The sequence below is a fragment of the Toxorhynchites rutilus genome, chromosome 2 (genome assembly GCF_029784135.1).
Source record: "Toxorhynchites rutilus septentrionalis strain SRP chromosome 2, ASM2978413v1, whole genome shotgun sequence".
NCBI lineage: Eukaryota > Metazoa > Arthropoda > Insecta > Diptera > Culicidae > Toxorhynchites > Toxorhynchites rutilus.
The window spans coordinates 325025749-325051544 of record NC_073745.1 but is presented as its reverse complement, the minus strand read 5'-3'; the positions used below and the strand labels follow the sequence as shown (position 1 = coordinate 325051544).

General features: G+C 38.9%; 1 protein-coding gene across 6 annotated transcripts in view; it reads left to right on the top strand.

The window, feature by feature from the left end:
- Positions 1-8109: 8109 nt before the first annotated feature.
- Positions 8110-25796, top strand: part of LOC129771992 (transmembrane protein 184B) — a 99119-nt gene continuing 81432 nt past the window's right edge. For 3 of the 6 annotated variants that reach the window (XR_008742515.1, XM_055776167.1, XM_055776171.1), the window contains exons 1-2: positions 8110-8262; positions 13471-14058. Coding sequence is in view for 5 of the 6 variants with exons in the window: in XM_055776167.1 (XP_055632142.1) it covers positions 13846-14058 (213 nt within the window). In the remaining variant the exon portion in view is untranslated. Of the gene's footprint in view, positions 8277-8296; positions 8555-13470; positions 14059-25796 lie in introns of those variants that run through there. The other 3 variants (XM_055776170.1, XM_055776169.1, XM_055776168.1) reach the window with 3 other exon arrangements.

Here is a 25796-nt window from a genome sequence, read left to right as displayed (position 1 = left end):
ATCGTCTAAGCATGATAGAATGTTGTAATGTTAGAAATACACGACATTGTTTTTCTAGATGGGTTTTTGGTTCAACTTCCGCTCTTTACGTAAAAACCGTTTCGCTTTCAACTTTTGAAAACTCCCATGTAACATGTAACACAAACAACAAATTTATTTATGAATGCACGAACTGTATTTCGCGAGGAATGTTTTAAGGCCCATTTATACGTTGCTAGTAGCTGACTTGACAGTGAGCAGCTACTGGGCCGGTGAACTCGCTTGACAATTGGTTGACTCGTCTTGTCCGTTCACACAGTGTGAGCTGCTGGCGAGAAATTAGATACTACAGCATGTGCTCACCAGGGATGTCAGGTTATTTTCAAATGTCCATCAAATAGTTAGGAACGGCAATCAGGTCCGAATTTGACAGATGATTGATCCGAAATCGATTTCTCTATTGGCAGTTTCAGTCTCAGGTTTTCAGTTGCATCTATCATCGCGATTATCGCGAAAAACACGCTGACCGTATATAAAAATATTTCGTGTTGAATTTCTTCGAACTGGAGGTACTATCCGAAAAAAGCAGAAAAGCAAAAGGATTTGGCCCAGGAATTGGATGCAATAAGAGGAGTAACAAATACAATATTGAAGGAACTCTACAATGACGATTCCCTAGAGTACAGAGCAGTGTTGAGAAAAACACCTAAATAAGGTGAAAAACTGTTGGATTTCGTTGCTCCAAAATACAACGCCAAGATACACTCATGAGGGATGCTATACCTGCACGAGTGAAATTGAAATACGACATTGATGTGCCTTTCTTCTGAAATATCGTTCCGATTGTTGGCGATATTTTTGAGAATCTCCAAAGCATCTATAGTTAAGATAATTCCGGAAGTATGTGATACTATGAATGGCAGTCTAAAAGATTTTTTTAAATTTTATTTCACCTTGCCTGCAGGTTCGTGTGAAATGAAAATAATAGTAGATTTACAGGTCGAATAAATACGCGTCAAAAATTAAAATAATGAATGAAAATGTACCTTTTTAAATCGAATATGTATGTTTCTTAGAACAATACTTTTTTTGAAAGTTGTGAGTGAATTTTTAATGAAAATTGTGCCTGATAATGATTCTACATTTGGAGGGTCTCCGTAGCCACATTGGTTGCGCGTTCGCTTAGTAAGGGATCGATCGTGAGTTCAAAACTCAGGGCCCTCATTGACCATCTTTATGTTGTTACAGAATAACTACGTCCACGCAACAATCATCAGCGATGGAGATCGATCCACGGTCGAAATAAGATCGATTTATCCATACAACTGCTCTGCTCTGCAAGACACATCGGGCTGCTGTTCTATAAATAAATCAACAATGATCAATCAACTGTCTCCGCTGTCCGGTCTAACTGGATAATGGAAGAACAGAACGAAAACTCTTACGCCTATATGGCAACTGTGTAAATGTGTACCATATGCAATGGTATAGAAGGGAATACTCTAACGCCAAAAACATGGCAACTGTGTAATGTGCTAATTATAGATATGATAAACATGTGACATGTACACGATTGAAATTCGGCTCTGATACAGCTAAAATGCTAATGAGCCTAAAATAAACAAAAGGGATAAAAAAAAAGATTCTACATTAGAGATTCTCAAAAAAACTATCTCAAAAAGAAAGTGTGCCCCGCTAGCGTGTAAAACAAAATAACAACGATTTTGTTTAGGAACCATGAGGGTTTTATTTGTTTTTCCAATAATTTTGATGTCTATAAATATCCTCGCATATTTTCAAATACATTGAAAATAGAGACATTTCATTACATTTGGCATCCCTGATTCGAACGCTAAATTCTATTTTTGATGTTTTGAGGGATGCGAGTGCGAGTAAATTCAAAAAACTTTGAAGTAGCTCGCACGCCGGATCACACATGACAATAACTGACATGATGTGTTCACACGGTGTGAGTAGCTGCATTGCAGTAACTGACTAGACCGACTCGTATGTTTACTCGCACCGTCTGAACCCGGCTTTAAGCAGCGGTGCTGTTCTTCTTTCTGGCATACGCTTCTATTGGGATGCCCAGAAAGCTCATGCTGTGAAGCATCATATGTTCACTGCAAGGTTTCCTCAACGCCGTCAGTATATACCAACGGTGAAATCTCGCGTAACTTTTGAAAAGGTCCAATGTAACATTTTTGTCAACTTGAGAAAAACGAAGTTGAAGACCCAAACATTATCCCGCGAATTGTCTTAAAAGCTTTCGATCTTTATCGCTACTTTCACCACTAGCAGTCAAGAATAACTCTGAAAAACCAATCGTAACTGTTGTTCCGTGATTTGAGATTAAAGTTGAAGGCTAGGAGTGAAAAAATGTTACATTGGACCTTTTGACTGCCCGCATTTGCACATTGGACATATTACGTTGCACGATAAGAATTTGAAACTAACTACTAAACAACAATCCAAATAACAGCATTTCATTCTAAAGGCAGATTATTATTGTTATCACTCGTCTAATTGCACTAAAATCGGTAACAACACCTGTAAGAAACAAAAACTCAAAACGACCGAAGTACGACTTCGTATTGTTTTGACTGCTTTGTTACTTCGGACGTTTTGGGCGTCAGAGAAAAGAGGCGTCCGAAGTAACAGCCGGGCGCATAAAATTCGAATCTGTACATTGGATATTTTTTGTATCGGCGATAAAAAGATGAAGAAGATAGATACGTGAACGATTGTTTTTGTAATACATTCAATGATTGAAAACTAATAGCGTGCATCCATTAACTCGATTTATTTACATTTGTTACATAGGACCTTTTCAAAAGTTACGCGAGAAATCACCTGGCATAGGGAGGAAATATTAAGCACGACTTACCTATTGGCGATCTAACGTACAAATCTACACCTAGGCGGCGCTGCTGTGAAAGTGATGATGGTTTTAAATTTTTCCATGTGAACTTATGGAAGGTTTGTAGTATTTTTCATTAGTTAAAATGTTATATTCATAAAAGATTATTTGATTGCGATGAGTTTGGAAGAAATATTTATATATAACATGTTATTTATTAACCGCAATTTTATATATAACTTGTTATTTATTTACCTCTTTCAGTAGTGAAAACTATAAAAATATTGACAATGGTTGAATTAAAGAAGGAAATTCGAGAGCACAATCAAATACAAGTAGAAAAATGCACGATTCCTGCATGTGAGAACTACCTTATAAAGCTCGGAAGTAAAATATACGTGATTTGTTTTCGAGTTTTAGGTTACCTTTGCATCATTTTCTTAGTTCAAAAACAAAATCCAGATGTCTCACCGATCGTTTACGTTTTGCGTTAGATCGCCAATTCGATCGTTGTCTGCTGAAAACGGAAATAATGTCAAATGTGTGCTACTACTGCTGCTACGATATAAAACCAACATCACTGTTATACTGTCAACTGCGAGGGGTAGGACATTGAGTAGATTTAATCATTTCCCACGCACCTCACACATGCCGTCTTGTAAAGATAATCAAATCGAGACGCTGATCAAGAATAATCCTCAGTACATCCCAGCAAACATTAAATCGTATAATTTTGCACGTGCTAAGTCTTACAAAAAATCAGAATAAATCATAATCGCATAACATCAATCAAAGTATGTATCGTGTATATTTGAAATCGCATAAAATGTAAAAACTCGATTTTATATATCATTATCAAATTAAGTCGCAATTCGGTATAATAAACATCCGTTTTATGATGTACATTGTCATAAAATATATTTAATCCGCATCATATGCGTATATTACACTGATGCAGTTTGTGTGTCGTATAAGCGCATAATTTAAATCGATTCAGTACTGCAGTAAATCGTGTTGCATGCTGAAGAAAATCATGAAACACTAAATCATATTAGCTCCTAATAAAGAACATATTACATCATATTGAAATGTCAATGAAATGCTTTAACATTGACAAGTTTCATTTCATAACAGCAATGTTTGAACACATACGAAATAATAAAATAATGAAATTTAAAAAAAGTGGCTCTTATATGGCTCGGAAACCAGGAATGACTGATCCTACTGCATAGAATGTATTAGGTTATATCATATCGAATCATATGTATTAGGCTGTCAAAAAAGTCCTGCGGTATTTTTTTTGTATTTTCATTTGTTCATAAAATTAGTTACAATCATCTGTTTTAAGTCAAATATGCGCCGTTTTGTTCGATGACTTGTTCCCAACGAGATGCCAACTTCATAATACCCCTGTTATAGAAGCTCGCTTCCTTATTGGCAAAAAACTCGGATAGCCAATTTTCACAGGCCTTTTTTGTGGCTACCTAGCTCGTTTGCCATGGACAAAAACAGGTGGTAGTCACTTGGTGCAAGTTCCGGACTATACGGCGGATGCAAAAGAACCTCCCGTCCGAGCTCCCGGAGCTTCTGGCGCGTCACCAAAGAAGTGTGTGGCCTGGCGTTGTCCTGATGGAAGACAATGCGACCTATGTTTATCAAAGATGGCCTTTTCTTCATGAGTGCTACCTTCAAGCAGTCCAGTTGTTGGCAGTACAGGTCTGAATTGAGCGTTTGGTCATAGGGAAGCAGCTCATAATAGATTATTCCTTGACAATCCCACCAAACACACAGCAGAACCTTCCTGGCCATTAATGAGGGCTTGGCCACCGTCTGAGCCGCTTCAGCGGGCTTCGACCACGACCGTTTGCGCTTCACGTTGTCGTAAGTGACCCACTTTTCATCGCCAGTCACCATCCGCTTCAGAAACGGGTCGATTTTGTTGCGATTCAGCAGCCATTCACATGCGGTCAAAGATGTTTTTTTGCGTCAACGTGTGTGGCACCCATACATCGAGCTTCTTCAAATGGTTAATAACGGTTTGATGACTTATCCCCAGCTCTTGGCCGATGCTACGGCTGCTACTATGCCGGTCTTTCTCGGCTAATTCAGCGATTTTGTCGCAATTTTCGACGACAGGCCTTCCGGAGCGAGGCGCATCTTCGACGAACGGATACTTCAACTAGAGCGCTGACTGGCATCGTCTAAATCAGCCTTTAGCTATCCTCAAAGCCGGTCTCCACCAGGAGAATGTCATTCTTTATGTCTAAGTGATTGGAAAGACATTCTGTATTATGAGTTACTACCAAGCAACCAGCCGATAGATTCCAACAAGCACGGTTCGTAACTAAACAAATCAAGATCAGCGATTCATTGACCATCATGGTAGGCGTCCTGTTCCCCCAGAATAATGCCAAACCTCGTGTCCGGGAGAACCGTATTTCCCAGATACTTCATCTTCAGATTATCATTTGTCCAGGCCGGTGGAAAAAATAATTATACGACAAGAATTTCGACTTATTGGATATAAACGTTGCGCAGTCTTTTGACAAAAAACAGAAGTTCTGCGATGATGGAATTTTCAAGTTGCGCGAAGGGCTACATAACACCACACAGCATTTTAATATCTTGAACAGCGTGATCCATATCCATTTTGACGTAGAACTACGTCTTTCATTAAGGGTGCCAAATCAGAAAATAGGTCACGTTTTTATGAAATAAAATTAACGTTAATTACTATTTTTGCCGCGAATGGTTTCTGGCGATTTGGTTGATATGCTATACATTTCCATAGTATATATATTGTTTAAATTGATGAAAAATGGAAGCATTCCCATTTCCTCATACATTTGTTCTGTCCAAAACTCTCTCCACAAAGGATGACAACTAAGCTAATCTAGACTGGCAATATTAACAGAAAAGGCTTCTGTTGAGAAGAACGCAAAACAGAGATAAATGTGGGTATATTTAGTTGCTTCAAGCCATCGATATATGGATATTTGTATGCGTACGTGCGTGCTTCATAACCCGTACGTAAAAATAGTGCATCTTCGCTACGCTGAAACCCCATTTGTATCTGCTCCCGTGTACATTGGCGCTGTAACGATGCAACAATCGTCTAATTTTTTATGCTATGATTGACGATTGTTTGGTGTTGCAAATTAAGCAGTCGTAATGATAAATATAAACAAGGAGGAGAGATGGCGGAAAATATTTACGCTAGGGTATTGGTAATGAATCTCTGCTAAGGTAAATTTTCAGCCTTTTTCCAAGCAGTTAACATTGTTTGTTTTCTGTCATCAATGCATTGAACTGACGCTATGATGAAGCAGGCGTTAAGGTTGTGCATTAAAAAATTATTTGGGGAATACCTAATTATTCAACAAGTTATATTAAATTATTAATGCTGCTTTCAACTAAAATTGCATTTGCGCTAATCTTGATCATAATGAAGCTGTGCTACTCTTTTCGAGGTTGTTGGGATTAACAGATAGAGTTTATTTCGTTTATTTAGTCACCAAGAAAGTAAATGTCGTTCTGAAATTTTGTATGTGATTTGGTTCAGTTTGCCAGTAGCAAAACTTTCTCCACTAAGGATGACAGCTTTTTTATCACTGTAAAAACATAGCATGGAAAAAAGAAACAAACTTAAATTAAATTACTTTATTACTTCTAATAATTTTCTAAAATCGTGCTTTTTTTGTCCACGTGGTATGTGGACAGCCCCTTAAGGCCCATTTATACGTTGCTAGTAGCTGACTTGACAATGAGCAGCTACTGACCCGGTGGACTCGCTTGACAATTGGTTGACTCGCCTTGTCCGTTCACATAGTGTGAGCTGCTGGCGAGAAACTAGATACTACGGCACGGGTTTACCTGGGATGCCAGGCGATTTTTCAAATGTCCATCAAATAGTCAGAAACAGCAATCAGGTCCGAATTTGTCAAATGATTGGTCCGAAATCGACTTCTTTATTGGTAGTTTTCATCTTAGGTTTTCAGTTGAATGTATCATTACACAATTTTATAGAGATTACAGAGCAGTGTTGAGAATAACACCTGAACAAGTGGAAAAACTGTTGAATTTAATTGCTCCACAAATACAACGCCAAGATACACTCATGAAGGATGCTGTACCTGCAAGAGTGATAATATAAATGACATTGATATGCCTTTCTTCTGGAATATTGTTCAGATTGTTGTCGATATTTTTTAGAATCTCGAAAGCATCCATAGCTAAGATAATTCCGGAAGTATGTGATGCTTTAAATGATAGTCTAGAAGACTTTTTAAAATTTTATTCACACGCGTCAAAAATTAAAATAATGAATGAAAATGTACTTTTTTAAATCGAATATGTATTCTGTTTCTTAGAACCTTACTTTTTTTCGCAAGTTGTGAGTGAATTTTGAATGAAAATTGTGCCTGATAATGATTCTATATTAGACATTCTCCAGAAAACTATCTCAAAAAGAAAGCGTGCCCCGCCAGCGTGCAAAACAGAATAACAATGATTTCGTTAAGAAACTATGAGGGTTTTATTTGTTTTTCCAATAATTTTCAAGTCTATAAATATCTTCGCATATTTTCAAATATCTTAAAAATAGAGACATTTCTTTACATTTGGCATCCCTGATTCGAACGCTAAATTCTGTTTTTGACGTTTTGAAGCATGCGAGTGCGAGTAAATTCAAAAAACTTTGAAGTAGCTCGCACGCCGGATCACACATGACAATAACTGGCATGATGTGTTCACACGGTGTGAGTAGCTGCACTGCAGTAACTGACTAGACCGACTCGTATGCTTGCTCGCACCGTCTGAACCCGGCTTTAGTTGAGATTGGTTTTGCCATATAGCTCGCCTTGAATGTACCCTCAGTGGTAAGCTCTAGATTACGCGTGACCATTGTGCAAGTTAGAAGAAATCGGTCTATCAGAGCTACTATCTACCGATAATAGCTACTGCAAGCCATCGGAACAGCTAGTTTTCTTAGATATTGGCAGCTATATTTTAGGTTTATTAAGCTCTGTACATAAAATCAAGCTACAATCCTTTCGATTTTTTTCTTATTTACCGCTTATAAAAATCGAATTGGAATTAATTTCAGTGTGGGTGAATCTAGAAGTTAAGCACCATTTACACCATTGCAATGGGTGCGTTCAATGTTTCCTCGCTTTGACACAGTTGTCATCGGGGGTTTCTTTCTGTGTAGCCTTCTTCGCTGCTGACCTTCCAACACACTTCCCTTCCCTTTCACTCGTGCAACGCAACAAATCGGTAGCTTTCTCAAACAGACACCATTCGAGTGAGGAACGTCGTCATCGTCGTATTCGTGGATACGGTGTGCGATTTCGATTTTTGATTTTTATCCATTTACTGTATTTTAGTGGCTGGTGGCTGGCATTTATGGCGAAAGAAGTTCTCAGGTGAAAAGTGGCACGTGTGTATACACACACTGATTTCTGATCGTTTTGACGATTTTCAGTGATTTGGAAACAGTGAAATTGACTGCATTTTGCTAGCAGATGGATTGTGCAAGGAACAAGATTTAGCCTTTTTTTCTTGTGTCTTGCGCGGAGCAGCAGTGACAGGGGAAAAGGTTTACATCGACATACGGAAGTGAGAATGGCTGAAAATTGTGATGGAGAACTGATGAAAACAGAGTCCAGCTCATTCTGGAAAATTAGCTGGATAGTGGTCTCCTGTTGGTGCAGTAGGGTGTGTTTTTCTCGGAAAAATTAAGGCCTTTCCATCGCCTCCTTTGTGCGTGTTTTGTGGTTGACAATTGTCTTGGTGTTGAGAAAAAAAACTTCAAAATCAATAACAAGCGATGATAATCGACGATACATAGGGAACCAGGATGAACTACGTCGTTTTCAGGTGAGTGGACCAATTCTTTTTGTCCAGTAAATTGCTCCGTATCATGTTTAAAACAACTTTTCTTTTACGCTCTAGAAGCGATAGACGGTGGTTGTGTTGAAACATAAACATAGCATATGTTGCATCTCATATTGAAAAGTAACACAGTATTAAACATGGGTTAAGTTATGGAGAGCAAATGGACATATTAGTTTGATTCGTTGAGACACTTGGGAAATTTCAATCACCCACGGAATGATCGCATTCGATCGTGCTACATTCTCCGTCGTGAAGGCCAAATGATGAAAAATTAGATCCTCTTTACACCAGCTTGTCGAACATTCTCAAAATGTATATTTTTCATTTGCATCGTACTTGAGACCAATTTAATATATTGCTCAACAATGTAATTTCCAGAGGAACATAGTAAAGCTAGCCTCAGATTGTATACACAAGGCCGAAGCTAGTATTGCTTATAAAACAGTAGAATTGCACTCGTTGATAATCCGACGGTAATGCTCGCTGTGGCACGTAATACTCGATAAGATTCTGAGCTTAACTTATTACTGAAACCTTTACAGAGCAAGATTTCCCCCCAATATACACGACCCTGATCGTTCACTATGACTCATGCGGCCAGCTGACGCGTAAATCATGTTTGCGCGTTTGGCGAAAACGACTCGTGACATTTGCAGACAAGGGGCCTGATTCTCAAATACACTTCACGGTGGAAACGGAATGAAACGTATCTGCGATGACAACGATACGGTGTCGACATCTGGATACGAGATTAGTTTCCCACTAAATTTATCATTATAACATCAAATTATCTTCAGATAAAATTTTTGTATGAGATTATTATATCACATGAAGAAAACAAAGTTTTCCACTCACATTGAATACCAGTTTGATACGAAGAAGTTAATTTTCATTTATGATTTTTTATTTGAAAAGTGCTCATTCTGCCTGAAAACTCATCATTATCTTCGCTTCACTAACTCGTAAAACGTAGTTCAATGGCGTACCGTTCATTTCGTTTCCACCGTGAAGTGTATTCGAGAATCAGGCCCAAGATTGAAATTGAAATGACACGGTTTTCTATTCCCGGCCAATGGATTTACAGCGACTGGCTGATGGATGATGATACGTACGGGACGATAATTTCCGCTAATTTTTTTTCTCCACTCAGTGCTGAAATAGCAGTTGTTTTGTCAACTAGACGTAGATGTTCGAGATTAAAGCTCTTCACGAATTTTTACCTGTCGTTGAGTTATCAGTATGCGATAAAATAGCCCTTATCATTTAATGGTCAATGGTGTTATTGAAAAGATAAGATAAGGGATCGATTATTTTTTTCTGTTCAGTCAAATGAGTCGTTATTGTGAATCAATTGTGTTGAATCTCTTTCTGTAATCGAGTTGGTGAGCCAATATTTTACACTGCCATACTCTCAATCACGAACGTCTTTTGGTAAGAGAAATACATGCACTGCGAAAAACAATATTAGCCACTAAAGCTTAAAACATTTGGAATCCGAAATCACTGTTCAATTTATAGCAGCGGTTGTAGTAGGCGTATCTAAAATTTCTTAACAGCATATTGTTTGGAAACCTGTATCTTTCGACGGTAAAAGAATTCCTGTTTTTTATCCCATTTGTTTATTTTAGGCTCATTAGCATTCAGCTGAAAAAGAGCCGAATTTTAATCGTGTTCATGTCACATGTTTATCATATCTATAAATATAACATTACAAAGTTGCCATTTTTCGGCGTAAGAGTATTCCTTCTATACCATTGCATATGGTACATTTACAAAGTAGCCATTTAGGCGTAAGACTATTCCTTCTGTTCTTCCATAATCCAGTTAGACCACACCGGACAGCGGAGACAGCTGATATGATCATTGTTGAGTTGTTAATAGAACAGCAGCCCGAATATTAATTAGATCAAGTCATAACTAATATTCGATCGAAATTTTGAAAAATCTGTAAATCGGTATGGAAACCGAAAAAAACTGTTGTCTGTATCTAAAGATTCTTGGTTTCTAAAAGTCTGAAAAATCTGTATAAATACAGATTATTCTGTAGATATGGTAAGCCTGCCCGAGGCTGCTTTGCCATTTTTTTTTGTGGAGCTTTCGCATTATGAGGGCAGAATTTTGAATTGTTCTTGCTTGAACGCCATTTTGAGAACTGAAGAGCAAACTTTAGAATCAGAATATAGAAATCATTCTACACGAACACACCTTTAAAATGCGGGGTGCTAGGGATCGATCCACTGATTAAATCGGTACTAAAGAATCGATCTTTACCGAAGCGATTTTTGAAAAATTAAAAGCTTTTTTTCGTATATGCTTGTTCTATATGAATGTCGTTTTTTTTTGAACAGGGAATACAAATTTCATATTTTTATTTGAATATCAAAAGCGTTTTGTTTTGTTTCTCAGCATGAAGGCCATAGCCACCGGCCATTCATCTTGTGCTGTCAGGTAGTCGTTTTACTAAATAAATTCATTGAAAAAGCATAATTAGAAATTCAACAAACGCTCAAAACTCAGCAGACAATAAGAGCCAATCGTGCCATACATCTGTCATTTAGTCTAAGCCGATTCTTGATTTTGGCGCCAGATCCAGAAAACAATCTTTCGCCTGTAATTGATGCCAACATCAGGTTCAATGATCCTATGCGCAATCGTTTACAGTTCATCCCCTCAGTAGCTGCCACTAGTTCCGTCTGGGTCAGCATTTGAACAGAAGCAAATCGTAGAAGAAGCACTTCAAATGTTGACATTATATTCAAAAAAATGTTAGGCGACATCTGGTGAGATAAAAAATCGATGTATGTATACTGAGAAACAAATTTACAAAAAGATCAAAAAGATCGAAAGCGAAAATTTCTCGATTTTATCGAATCAAATTTTATCAAAAAATCGGAAATCGGTATGGAAAAGATCGATCTTCTAAGAATCGATCCGAGATCGCCCAATCCTAGATTACGGATTCCAGATCCTGATACGGGTTTAAAAATACCTAAACAAAATTTGGTGTACTAGATTACAAGTGCAATATACAGGATCTAAATTCGGATAGCCGGAAATAGAGCTGATCCTAAATGATCCTAAATTCAATTTCTAGATTATGGATATCTGATTCCCAAGAACACCGATACCGATTGATTTCCTGATTGGTTTTCAGATTTAAGATCTTATACACAGATTCCGTTTTCAGATAACAGATTCAATTCAGTATTCAGATTTATGATATTAATTGTCAAACACATTAAAAATTCTCGTTCCGAATTATAGAATCAGATTCCCGATTGAGAATCCATATTCTAGATTTAGAATCAAATTTCAGATACAAATCCAACTGATAACAGAGACCGAGAACACCAAGACCTAGTGACAATTCGAACAACTTCCTACGTTCGTCTGAATCCCAGAAAATACTAAATTTCGTTTTCGGTCCATCCACAAACTAACCGGACTTCATTCGAAAGACGAACGGGGAATAAACTGACCGATTCGTTCCACCACCGAAGCTTTTTTTCCAACAAGCCTTGATTCTCATAACGGTTTGCCGTTCCTTCACGTGTAACCAATGATACAGTTTTTTTTCATCTGTTTGCTATCGAAGCCACAACGCATCAGCAGAAGCAGCAATACTCGAGGGGTATTTCTCTACGCTTCTTTGATTCCGATCATTGGCATTGAGTTTTTTTTGAAACTGTTCTGATGGTCACTCAACCGTTGTCGTCCAGTGACAAAAAGTAATACAATAGCAGTGTGCGGTATGATTATCACGCTGTCGGAGTGCTTTTTAAAGCTCTCATCCAGCGTGACATAATTCGTTGCGACGACCTTTGGTGCAGAAACGGGGGAGGGAGCTGTTGGACAGTTCACTACTCACTAATGGTAAAATATTTTTAGTCGATACTGAACAGAAGCCTGAAGAATGGATTTTTAATTGGAACCTCAGCGGGGTAACAGTAAAGCTAGAATGACGAATAATGGCTATGATAACATCATGTTCAGAGGTATAACAGTATTGGAGAGTGTCTATTTTCATCATCAATCAGTTTTACGCGGATTTCATTCATCATAAATGTGTTATTATGTTTTTATTGTGCCGGATATGAAACGGTTTATGTTCTTCGTTTAATCCGACGACGTCATGACGTCGTCAACATCAATAAAGGATGGGAAAGAGGAGATCGTAACATGCTTCCGATCTTCTTGATGTAGATATACATAATTGCTTGTCGCCTGGAACATCCATGAACCATTCAAGCAGTCGGTGACGGTTCAAACAAACATCAAATAAATCTAATCTCATTCTCTCTTTTTCTTTTTGTTCCAGATAGCGAAAACCCAGCCGTGAGCCTTTCTTTCTCCGCCGGCATTGGATGAGGGAGGAGAAAAAAGTGAAAACTGTGCCTATCAGTAGTTCCCATCGTCGCTGTCATCATCTTGTTGTTCCGTCTGCTTCTGCTTCTTCGCGTAATTAATATTCGCATTCGTGTCTCTACTTTCTGCGAAAAACAATCGTCGCCGAAAAAGTGACGTGTGTCGCGAGAGGAGGGAGTGGAGTTTGTGATGAAGAAAATTGGTTGAAGATTATAGGTCGACAGTAGCGAGCGCATTGTCGCGTCACCCATCCTGCAGTGATCTAGTTTTGTTTCCTCGATAGCGAAACAATTTTTGTTCTTTTTTATTGTTTTTTGTTGGCCGCTTTACTATTTATTTGGTAATTTTATTTCATTTCGTTCGGTTTTTAGGTTTTGTTGAGACATCAACAACAGTGGAAGCAAGTGAAACTGATCACTCAGTGACATATTGGAGTGAGTGATTGAGTACGGGAAAATAAGTTGAATAGCAACTCGTGAAAGTGTGTCAGTAGGGAAAGAAAAAAAACAGCAGTGTCTCTCTGTGATAGAGATTTTATGGAGAAGTGCTTATTGCAGAGCGATGGCGTTCATAGTGTGAGTAGTGCCAGAAGGTCACCAATATCCAATCAGTAGAAACCCGGTAGGACGATACAACACCGTTCGTAGCGAAGCCCCTCAAGCGAGAAGTGGGGTGAGGCAGTTCGGGCAGGTGAGAGAAGGGTAGCACTGCAGTTGTCGCCACTGAGTGGCCAACGCAACGTCATCATGAGCACGGAACATTCAGTGGTCGATTTGGTCAACGAGACTTCCAGTCCAAAAACGAACATCGTAATTCATGTGACGGAATCACCACCGGCGGCGCTGGCCATCGATCCACTGATCAGTCACGTTGGAGATGGTATCTTTCTGCAGACCAAGACCGCCCAGGGGCTGGCGGGAATATTCGTGTGGATCGCGCTGTTCATCGCGTGTCAACAGGTTAGTTTCAATTTGGTGCAGTTGAAATTATTCGGATGCTGGGTCCAATGGGTTTTTTTTTATTTAAATCGTTTATTTTTACAGGCTCAGTTACATAGGTTTAAAGGAGCCGAACTCCTTCCGGGTCCAATGGGTTGTTTGTCATAATTTCTGTTAGATCTATATCATGGAACTAATAATTAATCCCAATTCTATAAAATAATTACAAAATAGTTCATTTCAGTAGGGGAAATGAGGTAAAACGGGCAGTTAATGAGGGCTAACGATCGGTAATGAAAAATTCTATCATTTTTCCATAAAATAATTAGTTTCGTTTACTAGGATATGGATTCATTTTGATTATTCGTCAAATGGCAATAAATTAAATGATTCCACTTAGAGGTATAATTGTAAATTTTTGATACCTCGCCTCGATGCTTGTTTCTACATTTTTCTCCAGAACATTTGAACGAATTTGGAAAAAATATATATTTCCCAAAAGAAACTTATTGAAACAGAATAACCAAATCCACCTTATCCACACTACGAGCTCTTCGTTCACCCTTCCAGGGAAAATTTGTTTTCTTTTTTGCATTTCCAATTTTTGACAGCTTGTCAATGTTAAAGAGAGGATCTAAGATCATAGAATAATATGAAGAACTTGCTCATCAACGTGATTCACAAATTCAATAGTGAAGTCTTGTTTTTTGGGCCGCGAATTAACCATCTCTTCGTTTTACCCACATTGTAATCCTGCTCACTATGCTTGCTTAGTGTCGAAATTGCTATTCTCCCGAAGTCAATCTTTACCGTTAGTAATGATGGTGCTTGGTTAAGCGGACAACTTTTTCTAGGAGAAGTTAATTTAACACGTTGAGTGCCACGCGGTTTTATAGCGAAATTCTCGTCAGGCCATGCGTTGATATCGTAGTACAGCAATGCGAAGCGCAATACTGGAAAATTAGAATTTACTCTATGGAAATGTTTGAATTAGAGCCATCGTTTCTTATCGTAAGAAGGTATTTCTGCTCGAAAGCAGTAAAGCGAGAAAAAAATATAAATTTCTACCTTTATAATCATATTATATGCTGTCTGAACGAAAAGCTCGGTGTCAGTCATCGATGACTGACGTGGCAGTCAAATTGATGGAAACCAAAACTCAATAATTTTGTTTGTTCTTTAGGCTTTCAGGCTCCTTGACTTAATCGCCATAAACTCAACGAAGATCAACATATCAACCTTCTAATTTCCTGTTTTCAATTGCTATAGGAACTGGAAACTTTTAGAACTAGTTGAGGAATGCTCAATTTGTTTGTAGAAAAAAAAACTTTTCTTTGCAAAGTATGAAAATACAATGACATACGAATAAATCATAATCGGAAAGTTGCCGGAAATTTTGCGGAAATTCTAAAATTAGTTAATCTATATATATATATATAAAAATGGATTTCTGTCTGTCCGTCGGTATGTGCGTCTGATTCTTATGGACTCGGAAATTACTGAACCGATCAACATGACAATTGGTATGTAGGGGTTTTTGGGGCCGGGAAAGGTTTACGTGATAGTTTGAGACACCTCCCTCCTTTCTGAGGGGGGGGGGGGGGCTGCCATACAAATGAAACATACATTTTCTAAAGGCGAATGAACTGAAAAGTTTAAACCCTCTTAAAGCCAAAAAGAAGAAGAAGAAGAAACATACATTTCTGCATTGCTCGAGAATTAATAAAGCAAATGAAACCAAATTAAACATATTGATGTTTTAGGGTGCAATAAATGTTTCTATGGTGGTTAGACTCTCAATCCCCCTCTCTTAGGGGGACCTGCCATACAAATGAAAGACAAATTTGTGCATAATTCGAAAACTAATCGAGCAAATGGAGCCAAAACATCGAATGTTTTAGGGGACACGAAACGTTTCCATGGTGAATAGACACTCCTCCCCTCTCTCTCCCATATTTCTGAGGAGGGGTGGGGGTTTCGTTTGGTCTGTTATAGAAATGAAACACAAATTTCTGCATAACTCGAGAACTAATCAAGCAAATGGAAACAAATTAGGCATATGGAGGTTTTAGGGTACAATCAATGTTTCTATGATGGATAAACACTCCAACCCCCACCCCACCCTCTTAAAGGGGGGGGGGGCCGGTTGAGTTCTGCCATACAAATGAAACACACATAACAGGGGACACACAAACACAAACTTTTGCAAAACTCGAGAACTAATCAAGCACAATTTGGGATTCGAGGGTTTTTGGGTATGATTAATGTTCCTATGATGGTATGCCATCCCTCTCTCCTCTGGAATGGAGAGGGGGTCCCATAAAAAGATTACACATTTTTCCACCAAAAATATTCCAACCAAATATGACAATTGAAAATTTTCGGAAAACTCTGAAAGAAAAAGGGAAAATTCGGAAAATTAAATTCCTATATGATAGAGATGAACCAGCCTTCGACTGAAAATCTCTTTAATAAAGAAAAAAAAAAAAATCCCATATGTTCTACAATTACATAGTGACAAGTGCTGTTAGTCCATTTGATGTTTGTAGCGAATTTGATCTTTGTTCGAAACTAGAAATGGATTTTAATGTGATGAAACGCACTCCTATATCTTCTTCTATCTATACGAATAGAAAAGTATCGCCGAATGTGTTGATGAAAGCAGAACTCGAGGAGGGAATTGTCCGTTTTGGGGCTGTCTTTATTCTATCATATTTTCTGTATAAAACATTTATTCCATGTATCGGAGAAACATGTTATTTGTAATTGGTTGGAAAATCTTGAACGAGAATTGTGTCTGAAAATATTCTGATATTATAATGATGAGTTTTGTTAGAAATACTAGGAATTTTATAGTAAAAGGTAAATTCAACGGGGTCGAATAGAAGATCAATCAATGAACAGTTCTGCGATTGGACCCAAGAGCTTGCTCATAGTAAGAAAACGTGAATGTTTGAAGGTATTGATAACAAAAAACAAATTTTGAGCGGGACGAAGTTTGCCGGGTCAGCTAGTTAGAATATATATGCACTGGCGAGAGAGTAGCGACTTTAGTGCTAATCACACTTATTGAAAGGATGCTTTGGGCATTTCCCCACTAAAGAAATTTTTACCTGCGTTCTTGCGGCATTTTCGGCGTCTGAACATTGCAAAAAAAATTATCCGCCAAAACCTTAGATTTCCGACAAAATCATGAGATCTTTTCCAACTGAGAAGATAATATTTTTTGTTGTTGTCTAACTTACCTATAAAACCATGTGTCATCCACAGTGGTTGCTATTTTTGTATTCGATTATACACCTAAAACAAATATTTAGCCTATCTTTGGATTTCCACTCATATTACATTAAATGAGCAGCAAAGTAACGAAAAAGTGCTATCCAACCTTATTAGTAAAACATTTACACAAGCGAGAGACGAGTTTGTGTATAATATATATGTCACAGCAATACAAGAACTGAGCAATATGAGTAAGCAAAATAAGAGACACTTTGCAGATAAACGCGCATTATCCCTTTCGCGACGGCGTGCCTGTAGCATACTTTGTCACTTTTCGCATACTTTGCCACATACACAGCACCCGTCGCGCAAGGGTAGAAGGTTCACGTCGTTTATGCTCTCCATTGTACTCTCAGAAAACACTTTATGTGTATACTTCGTTTTATAATGTGGAGTGATATTCTCGTGCATAAGTATAACAGCACCAGTGATCATGTGGATAGCCTGGTCGTGTGGTACAGTTTCATATCTCAGCCGGTATTGGTTCAATCCTGGGTTGCCACATATACAGAATATTCTTATTTTCAGATTTTTCGCCAAAATTGGGATACAGAATATCGGTTTGGCATGGAAAATCTGTATACAGCCATTCCATGTTAAACCGATATAGTGGTTTTCAGATTTTCGTTAAAAGTGGCAGTTTCATTCCTTATCGTGAAATATTAGACCCGTGTTTTTTTATTTTTTTGTTAGGGTGCCCATCTCCATTTTAGGGTGGTCCAAAAAATCAATTTTTTCGCCTTTTTCCCATAAATGACTTTTTAAAGAAATTCATACCTGTTGAACTACTGAACCGATTTATACGATCGACATATCAAATTAAAGATCTTCTTTGGAAAAATAATATAGTTGCAGAAAATTTGAATTTTATTTTCATTATTATTGACTGTACAGGGAAACTTCGATATAACGTATCCTCCATATAACGTACATTTGACCTCGATATAACGTACACATTTCCAAAGTGTAAAGGAAAATTTTTTTCAATATTTTTTTTCTGATAGAACAATGAATTATCTGTATTGTGATGCTAAAACAAGTTTTGTACCTTCAATCAATCCCGAAATACAGCTGGTTTTGTGATTCCGGATTCTAAATGAATCAAGTTTTAATCAACAGTACGAAAGGAAACATCATGAGAAAGGCTGGCTTCGTCTTCTGATTGAAGTTATTCATAGCATTATAGACTACGTTTGTGAGTACTTTATTATGCTTCGATATAGCGTACAATTCGATACAACGTACAATTTTGAAAGTGAAATGTACGTTATATCGAAGTTTACCTTTATTTGTTTTTTATGTTTGACAAACTAACGGTAAGAAACAGAATTACAGTTTTTCAACGAAGATACAGAATTTACAGTTTTTTTTAAATTAAATTTTAAATATTAAATTTATTACAGTACATTTTTTTCATCTACATTGTTACTAATAAACTTTGTTTTTTTTCGTTGAGTCATGAAGATATCTTGATTTATAAAAATGTTGAGCCATATGTCATGTTTTCATTCCTTAGAATAAGAAGGTAGAACATGAAGGCAAAGTTTAACAAAACCATGTATAAAAATCATACAATTATAAGAAAACCTTTTTATGATTTATTTTGTTATATTGATACGACTGTAACGACCCTTAAATAATAAAAATAGATTCAAAATGAAAATAGAGCTTTCTTCTCATTTCTCCGTTAGTTTTTTGATACAGATATCTTATGCAGATATAAAGATGTGCAGATTTTTTTCAGAAAATTTTACAGAATTAAATGTGACAACTGCTTGGCATCGTTTTTTTTACAATTCCATGCTGACATCCAGTCTGAGACAGTTGCGTTTCGTGAGTAAATTGACTAGTTGTGCACCTACACGGTGAACGAGAGAAACCCAAAATTTGGTGAAGAGCTTGGCTGGCCAAAAAAAAATTGTATAGGGTACCCGATAAGAAATTTTGACTATTTTTTTGAATTTCTATGAGGTTCGCCATAAGATCTATGATAAAAAGCGTACTTTTCATATTTTCATAAAATTTTAAAAAGTACCGAAAGTACGTCTTTCTATGGTGTAGCGAGAAATATTATCGGAAAAAATTTTCTTCAAAAATTGAAGTACTGAAAAAAATATTAAAATATTGAAAACTTTTTTTGAGGGATTTAGGGATTCAGTACTACTCTATTTGATATTTAAACGCCTTTTCTAAATATGTGTGATTTTTTTCAGAAATTTAACAATGGTGTGCTATACAAAGAAATGTATATTTGTAAAATTTTGATCTTTTTTAAGAATTTTGAAACGCAGAACTGGGTTTTTTTTATTTCAATATGTTTGTATGTGTTTTTTGATATTTGTGATAACATTTCTCAAAAAATGTGGAGAACTGCGTGGTACAAATATCCAGTAATTTATTTTTTGTTTTTATTTCGATTTTGTTTATTTTTCTAAAATCATTAATTGTATTGTATTCACGTGTTCGTGAAAAGTGCCCCTAAAACTTATCATCACTTTACCACTATGGAAAATGTTGTATAAGGTATCAAATTAGAAAATTACGTAATTTTTCTGAATCCCTTCCTACTACACCTGCAGAAAACTCGAATTCTGTTTTTGTTATTATTGATTGTATTCGTTTTTTATTGTTTTCATAGCCTCGGGATCAAGGGCGCTGTATTTTTTTAAATATTTTTTCTGAAAAGCTGAAGATTTTTCACATAACATATGTCTAAACCAGAGAGGTTTTGGTTTTTTTTTTCAATAAAGACCAGGTGATTGGCTTTAATTTGATATGTCGATCATCTGAATTGGTTTAGTAGTTCAAAAGTTATGAATTTATGAATTATAAAAAAGCAATTTTTGGAAAAACAAGAAAAAGTTGATTTTTCGGATAACCCTAAAATGGAAATGGTCACCCTACTGAAAAAAAATTAAATACGAGTCTGATGTTTAGCGATAAAGAACAAAACTACCACTTTTCAAGAAAATCTGAGAACCATTCAATCGGTTTGGCATGGAAAGCCATTCCATTTTAGGCTGATCCGAAATATCTTTTTCCCCTTTTTTCCAAAAATGACTTTTTTCAAATTTATAAATTCATAACTTTTGAACTGCTAGACCGATTCAGATGATCGACATATCAAACTAAAGCTAATTAGCTAATTCATTCTTTGAAAAATGCTACGCTTGCAAAAAAAACCAGGTTTTGGTTTTGTCATTATTGATTGTATTCGTTTTTTATAGTTTTCATGGTCTCGGGACCAAGGGCGCTATATTTTTTTATATTTTTTATGGAAAGCTGAGGATTATTCACATAACATATCTCGAAATCACGGAAGAGTTTTTTTTTTCTTTTTTGAGTTATGATTTTTCAAAGTTACCCGATGGTCCTAAAAACAATTTTTTTCTCATTTTTTCCACTAAAAAAAATCATAACTTTTGATCTACTAGACCGATTCAGATGATCGATATATCAAATTAAACCAATGAGCTTGTCTTGAAAAAATATTACACTCCGAATAAAAATGGATTTTGTTTTCGCAATTATTGATTATATTTCTTTTTTATAGCTTACATCGTTTCGGGACCAAGGGTGCCATATTTTTTTATATTTTTTCCTGAAAGCTGAGTTTTTTTCACATAATATGTCGGAATACAAGATAGCTGTTATTTTTCGTTTTTAAGTTATGATTTTTCAAAGTTAACATGTTTTCAGTTTTCGTTCAATATTTCTGTGACTAGACTGGATGTATGTGACTATAATTCAATTAATTGGCAGGTGTGTTATTTTTTCAGAAAAGCCTAGCTAATAGACTTTAATTTGACATGCCGATCATCTGAATCGGTCCAGTAGTTCAAAAGTTATAAATTTTTGACAAAAGTCATTTTTGGGAAAAAAGAGAAAAATTATTTTCTGGACCATCGGTTAACTTTGATAAATCATAACTCAAAAATGAAAAAAACGCCTCCCTGATTTCGAGATATGTTATGTGAAAAATCCTCAGCTTTCCACAAAAAATATAAAAAAATATAGCGCCCTTGGTCCCGAGACCATGAAAACTATAAAAAAACGAATACAATCAACCGATTCCTTTTGAGCGGTTGATCTGAAATTTGTAACACACCTTTATCTCTGCAGTCATTATAGAACTGCGTGTTTCAAGATCTTGAAAATCCAAGATGGCGACCGCTACAAAATGGCGGATTACATATTTTCTCAAAGTCTCATCAATATGCGTATCAAATGAAAGGGATTGACTAGTAGAACACAGTTATTTATGAAAAATGCAAATCCAAAATGGGCGCCACCACAAAATGGCGGATTACATATTTTTCCTAAACCCCATCAATATGGGTATCAAATGAAGAACTTGACTAGTAGAACACAGTTATTCATGAGGAGTGCAAAGCCCAATTATATCACGGTACCAGACGGTAAATTCCTATTACGATATCCTTGCCATCAACTGTGTGTTCGTTGCCGGCTGAACAATAACTCCTACAACATTTGCACCGCACGACATTTGCACGACAAATTTTGATTTTTTCGTATTTGAATCTAAACGTTTGAGTGTTTTCTCAGTGCTGAGGTTTTAATTTATCCTTTGATTTTTTAATTTATCCTTTGATTTTTTTCTGTAATTTTGTACATGAAAAGCTGCTTATTCTGGGATCTGTGTTCATGATATTCGAATAATGGACACCTCTTGGTGTAGTTCTACGTCTCTCCGGTTATGTCCCCGACATTACCCACCCGTCTTTTTTATATGGCTTTTTTTCGTGATTCAGAAAAATTATCTAATTTACTAATTTGCAACAATATTTTCCATAGCGCTGGTGATAAGGTTTGGGGCTTTTTCTACGCATACATGAATACAATAATAATAATAAAAAAGAAAATTGCAAAACATAGAAATAAAAAAAAATAAAAAATAAAATGGTTCTTAAATGGGGATCAACACTAGGGTAGGAGCCTACCTGTTGGTCTCAAATGTTCCTATCTCACGCCTCCACGAAGATCATATGACGACATTTTAAGATCGGGCGTGAACTGGAAACACACACCTGGTCTTGGCTCCGAGAACGGGTGTCGAAAGTGGCTAATAGAGGGGGTGCGAGCGAGTCAGAGCGCTATATCTCTCCCGGGGAAGGCCTCCCGGGTCATGGAGGCCTTGCCAACCCGCTGTCTCCCGGGCAAAGGAGATACACCCAGAAAATGGAGCAACGTTCACGAAGAATACTCAGAATGCGATCGCCCGAGGAGGGTCCCCGAACTGGAGCTGGTCCTGGAACGGGCGTAAGAGCGAGCGGCCAGCGGCTGGAGGGCGATGTGCAAGAGCGGGCCACCAGCCGGGTTCAACCCGAAGAGCTACCGCCACACGGAAACAGCAGCCATCGACATCACCAACGAAACGCTGCGCCTACGAGGCGTGTTGCGACTGTCAGACGACAGTCGTCCACACTTGTGGGTACTACTAGGCGACGGATCATGTGGACACACGAAATGAACGAATTCGTGATCCGCGCCTATTACATCTGCACTGCTTTGGAGACGGACATGAGCGGTCGCCCTCGAATACTCGCAATGTTCGAGGAAGCGTATTCAGAGTTCGTCGGGAGGCTTGACCAAAACGCGATGAACGCGAGGCGTAGAGCGATTGTACGCAACAATATGCTCTCCCAAACGCAAATCGACGAGATCAAGCAGCAGGTGCAGAGAGAACTAAGCTCCAGAACAAGCAGAGCAAGCGATGTGTCGAGACGAAGTTCAGTACGGCTGAGCAATTCATTCGCGAGTGGGGCACGCGAATCAGCACCAGTGGAGGCCACAGTACAACAACCCCCTGAGCCGGAAGATCCACAGCCAGATCAACAACTACTACGCGATCTGGTCTTCCATTACGACGAGGCGATCTCACAGTTCCGCGACACGGACCCTTTGTCGCGCCCCAGGATCCCGAAGTTGCAGCATTCCCGCAGGCTGACAAGTGCAGTAAAGCTCATGAACGAGCACGTTCTTCCGCTGCACTTGGTTGATGCTGAGAACATGGAGGAGCTGCAACTGAAAGTTTACTGTGCTGCTGTGGCGACCGCCAAAAGTTTAGGATACCGTATTAGGCCAAGAGGCGGACTGCTCCAACATCTCCGTGAAAGGCGTGAGCCTCCATGGCGAAGGAGATTGGAGCAACGGATCCTAAACAAGCGCGCCGCAATTGGAAGACTGATGGCGTACAAAAGAGGCAGCAGATCGGTGAAATTATGTCGCCAAGTTGCTGTGATCGTGCGGCCTACTGAACTTCGCCAGCTGGGAGCTCACCAGCTGACGGAAAAACTCGACACACTGGTACAGCAATTGAGCGTCCTTACAAAACGGCTGAAACGTTACTCTGACTCTGCAAAGCGCCAGGAACAAAATCGGATGTTCAGAGATAACGAGAAAGCGTTCTACGACCACATTAGCGACGAGAAGCCCGACTACCGCGAAGGTTTGCCAGATATTAGCGATGTGACGAACTTCTGGGCTGGTATTTGGGAGTCCCCAGTAGAACATCGCGACGGGCAAATGTGGTTAAGACGGGAGGAGGAGAGTTGTGGTGAAATTGGAGAGATGCCAGCTATCATCGTCGGAGAGAACGATGTCCGCGAAGCCTCGCGGTACCTGAGGAACTGGGCAGCACCGGGCCCCGATGGTGTCCAGAACTTTTGGCACAAGAAGCTGACCGTCGCACATCCAAAGATAGCTGAGTGCTTCAACAAGGTGCTACGTGACCCACACAACCTTCCTGAATTCGCCACCCGTGGCGTCACCTTCCTCCTCCCGAAAGACAGCAACACATTGAACCCATCAAAGTACAGACCGATAACGTGCCTATCGAGTCTGTACAAAATACTGAGCAGCATAATTACCGCCAAAGTTTCTGCTCACTGCGAACAGCATCACATCATCGCAGAAGAGCAGAAAGGATGCAGGAAAAATACGCATGGCTGCAAAGACCAGGCCATCATCGACGCAGCCATAGTCGGCCAGGCGGTATATAACCAGCGGAACCTAAGTATGGCCTACATCGGCTTATGACTCCATACCTCACTCGTTTCTCGTCCGGGTATTGGAGCTCTACAAAATTGATCCCGTCGTCGTTAGGTTCCTGCAGCATGCGATGAGGCAGTGGAGTACGTCTCTGCACCTCAGTGATGGGGAAAATGTGTTGCAGTCTAGAACGCTGCAGATAAAGAGGGGGATATTCCAAGGCGACTCTTTCAGCCCGCTTTGGTTTTGTCTGGCACTGAACCCCCTCAGTAGGACGCTCAATAGAAACGGTCATGGCTATAAAATAAGGTATGGCGACGGCGCCCACGAAGAAGTGACCCATACCTTCTACATGGATGATCTCAAGGTCTACGCTGATTCACGTCAGCGTCTAGGTGTAGCTATCCGGGTTGTCGAAGACATAAGCAGGGACATCTGCATGGAGTTCGGCCTTGACAAGTGCCGCTGTGTCCATCTGCTGAAAGGGCAGCTTACCGAATCCGGAGGTTACGAGGTTTATGACGGCGAGTTCATAAGAGACATGGTTCGTGGCGAATCCTATAAATATCTTGGATTCCGACAACTCACCGGGATTCGCCACTCCGACATCAAGACGGAGCTGCGAGACAAGTTCTTGAGTCGAGTAAACTGTGTCCTGAGGACTTTCCTCAACGCGGGGAACAAGGTACGCGCGATCAACACATTCGCGGTTCCCCTGCTGACCTTCAGTTTTGGTGTAGTCAAATGGAGCAAAATTGACCTAGAGGACCTTGAGAGGAGGATGAGGAAAGCATTTAAAGAGGCCGGAATGCACCATCCTCAATCGGCACTGGAGAGAGTTTCACTGCCACGCAAAGAAGGGGGACTTGGAATAGTCGACATATCTGCACTATGTGTTGCCCAGGTACGACAACTGCGCGAGTACTTCGCAGAACGCGCCAACCAAAACGCGCTATACCGGGCTGTCTGCGCCGCCGACAGAGGATACAGCGCTCTGCACTTGGCGCAAGCGGAGTACCAACTCAACTGCAATCTGCAGACAGTGGAGGAGAAGATTGCAGCTTGGAAGCAGAAGGCAGTGCATGGTGCCCACCCCCATCAACTGGATCGGCCACACGTCGACAAGGCCGCATCTAATCTGTGGCTAACGCGTGGTGAACTCTCTTCAGTAGTAGAAGCCGACATGATAGCCATCCAGGACAGGATAATGTCGACGAGAAACTGCAGGCGGTACGTCTGGCATCAAGACGTTGATGACATTTGCCGGATGTGCCATCAACCAGGTGAAAACATAGAGCACATTATGGGAGGCTGTCCCGTTTTGGCCAACGCAGCCTACACCGAGCGCCACAACAACGTGGCCCGTATTGTTCATCGACAACTGGCGCTCCAATGTGCTCTACTGGAAGACAACGTACCAAACTACCGGTACCTGCCTGCACCTGTCCTGGAAAATGACCGTTTCAAGC